Below are 12,873 nucleotides of genomic sequence, written 5' to 3'. Positions count from 1 at the left end.
TTCCAATGAAACAGGGGATATATCTAGAAGCTCCTCCCCTTTTTTCAAAATAGCTAATAGCGTTTTGCCTAGATCACAGCTTGGCTAGAGCCGTTGAACACGTAAAACCCAATTTTCCTTAATCTCTAACTGTTTTTCCTCCATATTGCTCTAAAATATAGCATTGTTTGTAGAATTCAAATGTGTCCGAACGTACGTATGATCCGCTCTGTGCTCTTGTGTCTCTGGACCAGAGCAGACTGTGCTCACGTTGCGGCGGTTCATGTGACACTAAGGTGAAAAGGGACTTCATTCGCTTCACTGGAAAGCGTGTTTACACTGTCTGAATTGTTCCCTATCCCCTATATAGTGCACTATGTGCCATTCACCATGTAGAAACTAGTAAATTTGTGAAAAAATGACCAATTTCGGCCGCAGCTTCAGCGTCTGTTTATAGTATTGGAGGGGTGGGACTTCAGATTAAAGAGAGCATTTGATTGGACAGAAGATTTGATGAGAAGCTGAAGTCCGCAGTGATGTCATGAAAATCTGTGATCCATTTTAGCAGACATGAGAGACTAAGTTTTGAATGCTTATATCTCCTAAATGTGAATTTTGTCATTGTTTTGGAACACACCAGCTTATTTATAACCTTAAGGCCAACATAGTCATTCTAAAAGCTAAAAAACTTAAATTTTGATTTCAGGGGGACTTTAAGAACATTGAGAAGTATTTTTAGAAAAACAAAATATTCCTACAACAGTGTGCACCACCTTGAGACAGGATCAACTTATTTCAACTCACTTAAAAAGCATGACAATAGCTATGCTTACATGGACACCTTTGTTTCAAATCCTTTAGACTGATGAATCCGAACATCGTGTTTACATGAACGCTAAATAAAGTGATCGCATTGATGTGCGCATTATATGTCACAAGCTTCAAATCGGATTTGATCTTTTGACATGCACACACTGCACGAATGTACAGTTTCCTGCTGTTGACGCATACTAACCATCCTCCTTTTCTTTGTTTTAAAAAGCAGACTTAATATTATCTATTTCGGGTGCTGATTTGGAGACTACAAGCACATGAAGCTTCGTGCCACTTGTGCTGCTTATATTAATCAAACAGTAAAAATTAACACCCAAAACAAGGCATCTGTAGATGAGAGTCTGAAGTGAAGTAAAAACTGCTGGGACAAAGTTGTCTTGCAGCACTTCACAGACGATGAGTAGAAGGAGAATTTTTGAATGACACGCCAGTCATTTATGACACTATATTCAACAACACCAGCTCATTCCCATCATACATCATTGTGTCATTTCTACATTGCACATGTGCAGAGCGTTTCCAGTTTTGGTTTTCAATCTGATCAAGGCTGTCAAATTCGAAATAGCGAACTCTCTTGATACGTAATTACTTCACAACCTCTAAAAATGTATGTTCTACATGGTATGAATGTAATCTGGACGTACTACATTTGTCATGTTGTCATTATCACGTGACCTACTAGCGTCAGTTGCGTCGCTTCAATTCCATTCATAAATCCTCTCCCGTGGCCTCATGGGACAGTAAAGTGTCCGTCGTATGCACACTTCAGAATCTCGCCGGAAGTAGTAAGTCATCCAGGTACTTTTCGCCTGCTCTTTTATAAGTACTGTGAATTCAGACTTCTTTTAATACTTTACTGTTTTTTGCCTACTATGTAGTAGGGAAGTATGTGATTTCGGATGCAGCCCAAGTGTTTCCGTCCTCTCGATCGGATTAGAAAAGGTTTAAACCACCCCTTACAATCCAAATGAAATTTCAATCGAATATGACCAATTCATTCCAATCAACATGGTTACATTACTTTTTTTTTTTTATAAGGACTGTGCAACTAGTCCAATTACAAACGGATTATTAGTGTCCATGTAAAGCTATTTAGTGCTGAACTCCGCTCATACCAGTAGAGACGAAAATATTATGCACACTTTCAGATAACACCAACTTATGTCTTTTTATTCTTAAGAAAAAAAATCAGTTAAAGCTGCAGTCCGTAACTTTTGGCGCTCTAGCGGTTAATAAACAAAACTGCATGCGTCTTGTGGAAGAACATTGTAGCCAGAGCTACTTCTCTCTGTTTATGTCTAAAATATTATGTATTATGTCTTAATGGTCTAAAATAGTCAGAATATAAACACTTATTATAGGTGAACTATAGCGATTCAGGATAAGACAAAAACACGGTTTGGAAAATTGATTCATGATGTACTCGCTATAAATTTTGTAAATTTTAAAAACAAAAAAAAGTTATGGACTGCAGCTTCAAGAAATTTCTTTAGACGATTTTGGTGAATCCGGCCCCTGGTGGACTGATACAAATCTGTACACTACAGCTACGTCTACACTTATCTGGATACATTTGAAAACAAAAAATATATATATATATATATATTTTTTTTTCCCTCTACGTTTTGGCCTTCGTCCACACCAAGAAAGCGTTTTTGTCCTTTCAAAATGGAGCTTTTTGAAGACGCCCTCTGACATGGATACATATGAAAACGTTGTTTCGTGTTGTACTGTGGACTGTGAAAATTGGGGTATTTAAAAACTATGACACGTTTAGTCATATGACACATATTGTACCAATAGATATCCATGTTTATAGCGATATGTATTATTTACTTTCAGTATTGCTAAAGATACATGTTACTTTGTACAGTCTTCACATTACAATTCTGCAAATGACAGAAAATTTACCCTCAATTGCGTTGTAGACCACATAATGAGTGGTGATTGAGCATGAATGCACAAGTAAGTGGCGAGATATTTTGTTAATGATGTGATTGTGCCAAAAGAATAGCGTGAGAACTTTAAGATGTCGGTCTCTCTGTATCATCTCGGTGAGCTTTTATTATGTTTTACGCATGTGCAGTATGCGTCTTCCAGCGCTTCAGTGTGGATGAAAAACGTTTGGAAATGCTAGTGTGGATGGAGAGTGTTTTGAAATGTAAATGGCATTTTCAAATTGTGTATACGTAGACTACGACTCCTGGAAGTTGCATAAAACCAGGCAATCCCATTAGAGCTGGGGATTTCAGCCACATCTTGGCATTTCTGTGTGCATCAGACTGTAGGTGTGCAACCTGAGACTTGCAGCAGGACTACAATTTTTCTCTAGATACTAATTATAGGCTAACTGCTGCAGCTTTCAGAGGAACTTAAATGCATCAGTCACAAAGAGCAGAAGGAAGTTAACTAATATTGGAAGCCTCTCAGTCAGAAGAACTAATTTTAACAGTACCCACACTGAGCAAATGACTCAGGTATGAGGTACATCAAGATTTCGGTATGCATGCTGTCAGATCGCCTACATTCAGACGTAGTCCAGATTTTAAAATTTATACACACGAGTAGCACCAGGGAGTGCTTTAAATTAATTATCAAGTTAGTTCTCTTGGTTATCAGCTTAGATATTCCATACTGGTGCATCTGTAAAGGGACAGTTCACCAAAAATGTCTGTCGCCCTGCCCTCATGTCAATGACTATATGTCTTCTGTGGAACATAAAAGATATTTTGAGAAATGTCTCAGAGTTTATTTGTTTTTTGTCAATGGGCACCAAAAGAGTTTGGTTACAAAATGTTCTACAAAATATCATCTTTTGTGTCGCACAGAAGAAAGTCATACAGAAGGGAAGTAAATGACAGGATTTTCATTTTCAGGTAAACTACCCTTTTAACCAGAGATTAGATGAGCTGAGATGGATGTTAAACCAGATGTGTGTAGCTGCACTCACAGCAGTGCCGATCTTCTCCAGTGTTTCCTCATTGATGGGGTAGCGTAGCTTCATCTTGCGGTACAGAGGATGTTTCTCGTAGTAACTGATTAAATCTACTAAACTGTCAAACTCAGAGGTGCCCAAAACCACCGTCTGTCCCTCCTGCTGCACACGGCAGTGTTTTATCTTGCCCTCCGCCCTGAGAGAGCAAACATGAAAAAAAGAAAAAAAGAAAAAAAAGGGAGAGAATGAGAAAAAAAATCTACAGAAACAAGGACACAATAAAAACATGAAAGCGGAGTCTGGATTTTACCGGAAGGAAATGGCAAAAGAGTTGTATTCTGTCCTTTTCCTAACGAGGAAAGCCCCGTCACGTGGGACTCTCATCAACATGTTTTCAGCCTGACTGCGGGACAGACACGCGTGGTACCACCTGCACGGAAAACGCATGCTGAAATTAGACTGGGAAAACACAAGGAAGACAGGAAACAACACACAAAACCCTGCTCCACATTCCCTGCAAGATGTGCACTACTGTTCACACGTTTGAAGGCAGTAAGACCTTTTGGTTACACTATTTTAAGGTGTCCTTGTTACAGTGTAATTATACATTTAAGTACAGTGTAATAATAAACAACAACATGCAATTACTATAGAATTAGGGTTTGGTTTAGGGTTAGTTACATGTAGTTTGCATAATTTATAGTTATTACTATAGTAACTACATAGTAACAAGGACACTAAAATAAAGTGTTACCGATTTTGTTGTTGTTGAAAGAAATTAATATTTTATTCAGCAAGGAGGCATTAAATTGATCAAAAGTGACAAGATGTGACAGTAAAGTGACTTAAAATGTGACAGTAAAGTCATTTTAATGAATAAATGCTGTCCTGATAAAAATGTATCACAGGAGCAAATGTTACCAATGTTCATCAAAATGTGTTTAAGAAAGAAAGAAAGAAAGAAGGAAGGAAAGAAATGTGCGGGTTTGGAACGACATGAGGAGCATTAAATGATGACAGATCTTTCATTTTGGAGTGAACTACCTTTTAAAGGTGCAGTTAGCAATTTCTGAGAAACACTGTTGATGTTTAAAATCAAGCCAAACAAACACACCCCTCCCTTCATTGCTCCGCCCCCAAAATGCACGAACGCGCAATGCAAGAGTGGATGTGTCTTTACCATAGCTGAAGCGCAGCAAAATAATGCTTTGTGAAAAATAAAGCGAAGATGACGAACTAACAAGGAAGAACAAAAAAAAAAAAAAAAAAAAAAAAAAATGGACACAGTACACAAGAGTGTATACAACACTCCAGCTCCAGACAAACGATGACACTCAAAACTGTCCTGTTACTATTGCTAACATTACAACAGCAGCATCTTCGTTCTGTGAAACATAGCAAAACCAATGTTACTCGCGTATGAAGCAGAAACAATGCAACGCGGTGTCCGTTTTCAAGCTTTCCCTCTCTCTAATGTCTCTCCAGTGCTGGAAATCTTTTCTAATATTAACTGGAGTCCTAAAGCTCTGGCCTGATCATAACCCTTCTTTTTCCAGTGATATTCTTCTGAGATTTTCTCTTTTGTAATGTCTCTCAGCCATCTCTTTCTACAGTCTTCCTTCAAATTTCCCTCTTGCTCACTCCCACTCCTCCCCCCATCATGAGTGGACATGCCCCTACTGCTGATTGGCTCACTCTCTCTTCCACCTTCATGAATATATACGCCCCCTACTGCTGATTGGCTCACTCTCTCTTCCACCTTCATGAGTATATATGCCCCCTACTGCTGATTAGCTCACTCTCTCCTCCCCCTTCATGAGTGGACACGCCCCCTCCTGCTGATAAGCTCTCTCCCACTCCTCCCCCTTCATGAGTGGATACACCCCCTACTGCTGATTGGCTACTGTGCTGTGTGCTGTGCTGCTCGGTCCGATCCACTTTCTCAGAAATGACTTACTGCACCTTTAAGAGCTTTCATTCATCAGCTGCTTCAGTTGTGAGGCGGGTGTGAGACTCACTCTTTGCTCTCGTGAGCGTTGGTTTGTGGCACTGGCTCAGTCAGCTTCATCTCAAACTCGTTGCAGCGTAGAGGCACCTGCTGGTAATGTGTGATGAGCGCAAACAGAGTGTCAAACACCAGGTTATCCGTCAGGTAGAACTTCGGGCTGCCAGCTTCCTGCCGAGAGTGAATCCTGCAGTGCTGAACGCGACCGGACCGCCTGAGGAGAGGGGGGAAAAAAGAAACCTTTTTATTTTACAGCCATTTTAGGTTTCCAAGTAAACAATCGGTCAACTGCTACTCTGTGACTATGACGAGGAAACGTTGTTGTTGTTACCAGAAGGAGAGCGTGTAGTCGCCCACAAACGTCTCGCTCTCCCGCACCAGAAAGGAACCGTCGGGAGCCCCGGTCTCCAGGCAGTACTCCGACAGCAGACGCTCTGCGATCTGACGCCCATCACGTCCCGCACCCAGCTTACCGTGAAACCACTTCTCCGTTACATGCTGGTCCATGCCGTTACAGGTCTAAAGAACATGAGGACATAAGAGTCTGGATGTTCAAATAATACTAAAGCGTTCACAGTGCTACCACTGGCTAAATTACCAATGGTTTTCTTTTACCATTATAAAGTGAATTAGTGGTGGGCCATATACCGGTAGACTCACATGACGTTGCCGTGCTGCGTTGTCATTAAAACTTATCATTTGCATGCATTTTTTAACATTGCAGTTTAAAAAACAAGTGACAATTTTAGACCATTGAAGCGCAATAAGCAGTGAAAGAGAACAAATAAAGCTGCTGTTCATAGAGCGTGTGAGTACTGAACTGAGCTCTTTTTGCAGCATAATTGGTCTTGAACGATTAAATACACATACTAGTGTGTCAAAATGTCCGCCTTTGCAAGTATCCTCGTGAAGTCATTTATGTCTTAGCAGAGAAAGTAAAAGCATGTGTTATCAGTATATTGGATCTGTGCATTAGCTCTTAATGTGACAGCAGCCTAATATACCTGCTGTGTCATTAAAGGGTTAGTTCACCCAAAAATGAAAATTCTGTCATTAATTACTCATCCTCACGTAGTTCCAATTCCGTAAGACTTTAGTTCATCTTTGGAACACAAATGGAGATCTTTTTGATGAAATCTGAGAGATTTATGTCCCTCTATAGAGATCCAACGCAACTACCATTTTGCCGCTTCAAAAAGTTTATAAAGAGAACTAATCCATATGAATTGAGCGGTTTAGTCCAAATTTTCTGAAATGAAACAATTGCTTTACATGATGAACAGTTTGAATTTAGGATTTTATTCACATAAAAACATTCATCAATTCATACATCTGTTGTGGTAAACGGAAGCTTAAGAATGTTTGCTTGACATGCGAGAACCAATGAGCTTCATTCCCATGTGTTACGCAGCACGTTTGAGCTTCTGTTTGTGTTTGCTGATCAAGGTTTATAAAAAAGCCAAAATGCCATATTTTCATCATATAAAGTGATCAAGTCTCTTCAGAAAATTTGACCTAACCCACTCAATTCATATGGATTAGCTTTTACGATCTCTTTATGAACTTTCTGAAGTGTCAAAGTGGTAGCTGTCTGTAGAGGGACAGAAAGCTCTCAGATTTCATCAAAAAATATCTTCATTTGTGTTCCGAAGATGAACAAAAGTCATGAAGGTGTGTAATTAATGACAATTAATGACATGAAGGTGTGTAATCAATTTTCAGGTCTATTTCATTTGTGCCTTTGTTCTATTGTAGTTTGTTTTCCTGTACGCTTGTAATTAGTTTCTTTGTTCTTATTTTATTTTAACTTATTTTTTTGTTTGTTTGTTTGTTTTTTTTACTTATGTTAGTTAGGCTAGCATTAATTTTTTTGTGATACTGAAATTGGTGACGAGAATTATGAAATTTCAAATGGTATCAAATTTTGATATCATAAAAACCTTATTTAAAGCAAAAATAACTATATCATGATATATATCAATTATCGTAAAATAAAATGACTCATATCGTGATATAAGATTTCGGTCATATCGCCCACCCCTGTGAATTGAATGAAAGTGAGCGTGTTATTCTGTATCAAAACTAATCACTAGTTTAATGAACTAATCGGAAACAAATTATTCATCAGCGTCGAGGAAGTTACTTTAAAGTATTCTGAGCAAAAAAAAAAAAAAAACTAAATCGAAAGCAGCACAGGAACTTCTGGGGAAAGTGTGTTATAAAAAGTCCCAGGCAGAAACCTGGGGATTTTTTGGACTATGTATTACTCTCAGCTCTGTTTAACACTTTCAATGTGTTTCAAGTTGTGTTTCAAATGTACAATGTAGCAAAAAACAGTCACACCGATCTTGATACTTGTTGAGGGAAAAAAAAGGTGGTCACTTTATATTAAGTGTCATTAACTACTATGTACTTACATTTTTCAAATTACTTATTGTGTCGATGTACTGTAAAACACTTGTGCTGCTATTGAGGTATAGATATGGGTAAGGTTAGGACAGGTTTAGTGATATGGGTAGGGTTAAGGGTCAACAGAGTAATTATAGTTGTAATTACAGAAATTAATTACAGCTGTAATTACATTAAGTTATTTTGTGAATATAAGTACAATGTACACAATAAGTGCATTGTATCAAATGATTTATGTTATTATTAAGTGTATAATTTATATATTAAGTGGGAATGCGGTTAGAAAGAAAGCTGTTTCCATAGAGCTCCATTTTTAACATAATGCTGTTTCAAGTGTAGACAAAGTATGATATTTTCAGTGATAAATCACTCTTACAATAACCGCTCTGTTAATAACCCTCTGCCGATCTGACTGTCCGTGAGCAGGATACAAACATGCAGCAGTGCAATCTGTATGTGTCACGAAAGCCCGGAGCTGTCAAAAGTGACACGTTTTGCGTCATCCGGCGGACATTTGCTGACAAATAAATGTGAATTTCTCAGCCCAGGTAACTCGGTCCTAACCCTAACCCGAACCCTCATTGTTCGTTTACATATACTAAAGACATTGCGGGCTGAAAATTACATTTTAAGACATTTATGATCCACAAGGACCCCATTTTGAAAGCAGCTGAACAGCTGTTACACTACTACAAACTGCAGTTTAGCAGTGACACTACTCACTCCCAACACTGTCGATTAGAGTGTGTTTTCCTCACCTCTCTATGCTCCTCCTCATCCTCGTTCCCTTGATTACTTGACGTCTCCTCAGAATAATAGATCTTATTGCTGGTCAGAACAAAGAAGTGAGGGTACCACTCCTGTGAAGACAACAACAGTGTACATTCATCACGAGTCTGCCAGCAGATTCAACTCTCCAGTAAGAGTAGATGAAGAGGATCTCACATGGTTGATGGGGTCCTCCAGGTACAAGATGCCGTTCTTGATGGAGTTGCTGATGTCGTTCTCCGAGTAGGGCGTTGAAGACGAGACCTCCTCATACGCACTTCCCTCAGCTAATTTCTTGTGCTGAACAGATCAAATCAACAATAAAAGGTACCTTTTTGAGAAACTGGCTACAGTAGCCAAAAATCCCATTTCCTGCCACATAACCAATGGGCTCTCACCTTGATAAGGATCTTCCTCTTGAGCTGATTGGGTGAGGGGAGGCCATCAGCTGAGATGTCCACCGCTTTGGTCAGGAGCATCTCTCCAAACACTTTCTTAAAGAAGGTGGCCATGTTTCTCTGCTGGACAATACTGCAGTGGTCCTCGATGGAGAGGATGATGGGATAACTGCATGCAAACACACATAATCAGATTAATCGCATAACACACATTCTTGAAAAGATGACCATATCAAAACATCACACAAACACAGACGTCATGTGGGTTCACCAGGGACACTCACTCAGACGTGACGAAGGCATGTTCTTTGATTGTGTTCAGCACGTCGCTGAACTTGATCTTGGTGGTGAGGGTGTGACCGTGGTAGATGACAGGCATCCCATCAGGACCGTCCCAGCAGTCCACTGCAAAAAAACACACACGTTACAACCACCTGCCAGAAACACAACACCACACTCACATGCCACAAAAAACATAAAACAACAGATTTTGCTACATTAGTCAAGTCACCTTTATTTATATAGCGATTTATACAATTGATTCAAAGCAGCTTTACAGTGATAAACAGGAAAATAATGATTCAATGATGCAAACAGTTTCATTCTTCTGTAAGGCAACTCTAAAAGACAGTAGTAAACAATCATAATTCTAAAAAAGTCTAGACTAGTTCTAATAACTAAAATTGTTCTAGTTTATAAAAGCAATATTCACTTTCTAAAAAAATAGACAAAAATAAAATGCACATAATCTAATTGTTTCTTGATTTTTTTATTGTACATGTTTGTAAAATGTAGAAAATTAATTGAAAATAATGAGGAACAGGAATTAAAAAAAAAGGAAAAATAAAAAGAAACCAATTAAAAAAAAAAAAAAAAAAAACTAATTAAAAGAAAAAACAATTAATTTTAGAATTATTTTTACTTTTTTTTTTTTTTTTAATCCCAGAGCTCTGGACGCTAAAAACTGCAGGATAGTTATTTATTTTATTATGCCACGGATCATGAAACACCAGATCTTGCCATGTTAGTCTAGTCCTACAGTTCTAGTTCTAAAAGAAAGAAAAAGAAATAGGCCTAATCTATGAAAACAAATTTCAGCTCCTAAAATAAATAAATCAGAAAATAAAAATAAATAAAAGCATAATTTAATTGTTATACATTTGTGCTTTTTTTTTTTTTTTTTATTGTGCAGGTCTGGTAAATTTAGACAATGAATTAAAGATAAAATCAAAAATAAATTAGAACACCAAAAACCAACCAACCATAATTATATTAAAAAAAAAAAAAAAAAAGATAAAACAGAAGAAGAAAAAACAATTTAACAATTTCAGACTTTTTTTTAATCCCAGAACCTAGGACACTAAAACTGCAGGATATTTATTTATTTATTTATTTATTTATATTTATTTATTATAACTGCAGTATTATTACTAATACTGGGAGGAAAAAAAAAAAAAAAAAAAAAAAGTATTGTAAGATATATTATTCAATGCAATAACTGCAAAACTATTACCAGCACGTTAGTTTCTAGGTTAAAAATTGTAATATTTTAGAATCTATTTGTATATGAGCCATTCATCAATACTAATGATTAGCTGAGTGTTGTGTTGCGACTTACACTCAATGCATCTGCAGCCCATCCGCAGACAGCGGGCGTACGCCTCCAGAGACGACTCACTGGAAAACTGGTCTCCCGTCAGATAGCTAAAAATAGCAGCACACACGTCAGGCCTGTCTGCATTACTCCATACAACACATCAGCACTGGCACACACACCTCACATTTCACCATAAATAACCCTTTCACCTTTATTACAGCTTATAAACACTGCAGACGGAAGCCACGCAAACATTCTGTACAAACACCTTCAAGAATTCTTTCCATTCTGTCCATCTTTGTTCCCTTCGAACTACCTAATAGCTTTATAATCAAGTTATTCCGGTTAAACACAAAAATCTCTCTTAACTGTTTTGAAGTCATAAGAGACACAAAAATGCAAAAAGCAAAAGGTTTGATACCAAACACATACGAACAATCATGACACACCCTAGTAACACTTTACCTGTCTGAAACATCATATCATATGAAATGATATAGAAATCTATCCACTCATTAGCCCTTTTCAAATTCAGCCACATCTGATGCCAGACATGTCTTTTTATTCAAGGTTTACAGGTTACTGACATATACACAATTCACTTTCTCAGATGACTTCTTTTTGTTGAAGTTAACAGTACACATACACTGTTAACTAGACTACTGGATACAGATTTAAAATTTGAGAGATATTAAGTAACAATAACAAGAAATAGTCACAATTACCTTTTTTATTCTGAGGTGAAAACGGGTTTTTATATTAATGTGATTTTCAACACATATGAAATTAACTTAAAGCGTTATCTGATTTGCTTATTGGGTTATTCTACAGAAATATCCACTTTTGGTATGGCAAGATGTCTTAAAATGTATTTCTTTTTCTAACATTTAAACTTAGACCACATTATTATATTACCCTTTGACGTTATGAATACACATAAATGACAGCTTAATGATTTTTTTTTTTTTTTTTTTTTTTTTTGGTGCATTTATTTAAAGACCGCATGTACCATTTTTTTTGTCACTGGTGTTACCATACTTCTCTGGCAATTTTAAACGTTTTTATGAAACATTATTTCTCAATTTTTTCAGCACATGCAGTCAGAGTTGCAGAAAAATAATGATAATGCAAAAAATTCTTCAACTATAATTAAATAGATGGGACTAAATTTTTACATTTGGTATACAATCAAAGACTTATCATTGACACTTAGTGAAAGCAGTCAGCAAAAGATCATAAACAACATTTTAAAAATGTCTGTAAAATGTGCTGTCTGTAAAGTCGCTGCTTCTCAGCTGCACTCAATTTATAAATTGAGGGTATATGGCTATACCCTCAATTTAGCCATACCTGCCCAAAGGAGGATTAACAATGAGAAAGAAAAGTTAGAATCATGAAATCTTAGTGCTATTTTATGAAAAGTACTAAATGAATAGCTTTGAATAAAGTTTATCTATAAACGGGTAACACCAGTGACGGTAACACCAGTGACAATTTTCATAAAAAGGTAACACCAGTGACAATTTTCATGAAAAATGCATTTTACAAAATGGCTGCTGCAAGGTATCAAACCACATATTGTCAATCATGGTATACTCACTAAATTAAGTAGTTTAATCCATTTGTATTCTAGTTTTTTAAAATTCCCTAGCAATAAAGTAGGTCATATCAGTGACTTCAACTAAAAGCTTCATATGAAATTATGATTTTCTAATTAAAATTTCTGATAATTGAAAAGAGATAGTGGACTTCCCACTGGCCTTTCTTCATTGATCTTCAGGAAACAGGAAGAAGGAAGTCAAATGATGTCATCAGTGTCATTTTTTATTTCAAAATAAGAGATTTTTGTCAAAGGTAACACCAGTGACAACTCCAGGGTACCACTACATTCATTATAGGTCTGAACGCGCTCTGACAACGGAAGTGATGTCTCGCACTCATTGAAGTA

The 12,873-nt window shown here is 37.1% G+C and overlaps 1 protein-coding gene across 4 annotated transcripts in view; it reads right to left on the bottom strand.

Moving 5' to 3' along the window:
* Positions 1 to 12,873, bottom strand: part of plcg1 (phospholipase C, gamma 1) — a 56,297-nt gene that overhangs the window by 18,327 nt on the left and 25,097 nt on the right. For all 4 annotated transcript variants that reach the window (XM_051879099.1, XM_051879100.1, XM_051879097.1 and 1 more), the window contains exons 12-20: positions 10,947 to 11,032; positions 9,613 to 9,733; positions 9,329 to 9,497; positions 9,108 to 9,230; positions 8,921 to 9,022; positions 6,085 to 6,272; positions 5,767 to 5,967; positions 4,059 to 4,178; positions 3,764 to 3,944 (exon numbers count right to left, since the gene is read on the bottom strand). In XM_051879099.1, coding sequence (XP_051735059.1) covers positions 3,764 to 3,944; positions 4,059 to 4,178; positions 5,767 to 5,967; positions 6,085 to 6,272; positions 8,921 to 9,022; positions 9,108 to 9,230; positions 9,329 to 9,497; positions 9,613 to 9,733; positions 10,947 to 11,032 — 1,291 coding nt within the window. The remainder of the gene's footprint in view (positions 1 to 3,763; positions 3,945 to 4,058; positions 4,179 to 5,766; positions 5,968 to 6,084; positions 6,273 to 8,920; positions 9,023 to 9,107; positions 9,231 to 9,328; positions 9,498 to 9,612; positions 9,734 to 10,946; positions 11,033 to 12,873) is intronic.

The sequence above is a fragment of the Ctenopharyngodon idella genome, chromosome 22 (assembly GCF_019924925.1).
Source record: "Ctenopharyngodon idella isolate HZGC_01 chromosome 22, HZGC01, whole genome shotgun sequence".
NCBI classification, from domain to species: domain Eukaryota; kingdom Metazoa; phylum Chordata; class Actinopteri; order Cypriniformes; family Xenocyprididae; genus Ctenopharyngodon; species Ctenopharyngodon idella.
Note: the sequence above shows the minus strand (reverse complement) of the source record. Positions and strands in the feature narration are given on the sequence as shown.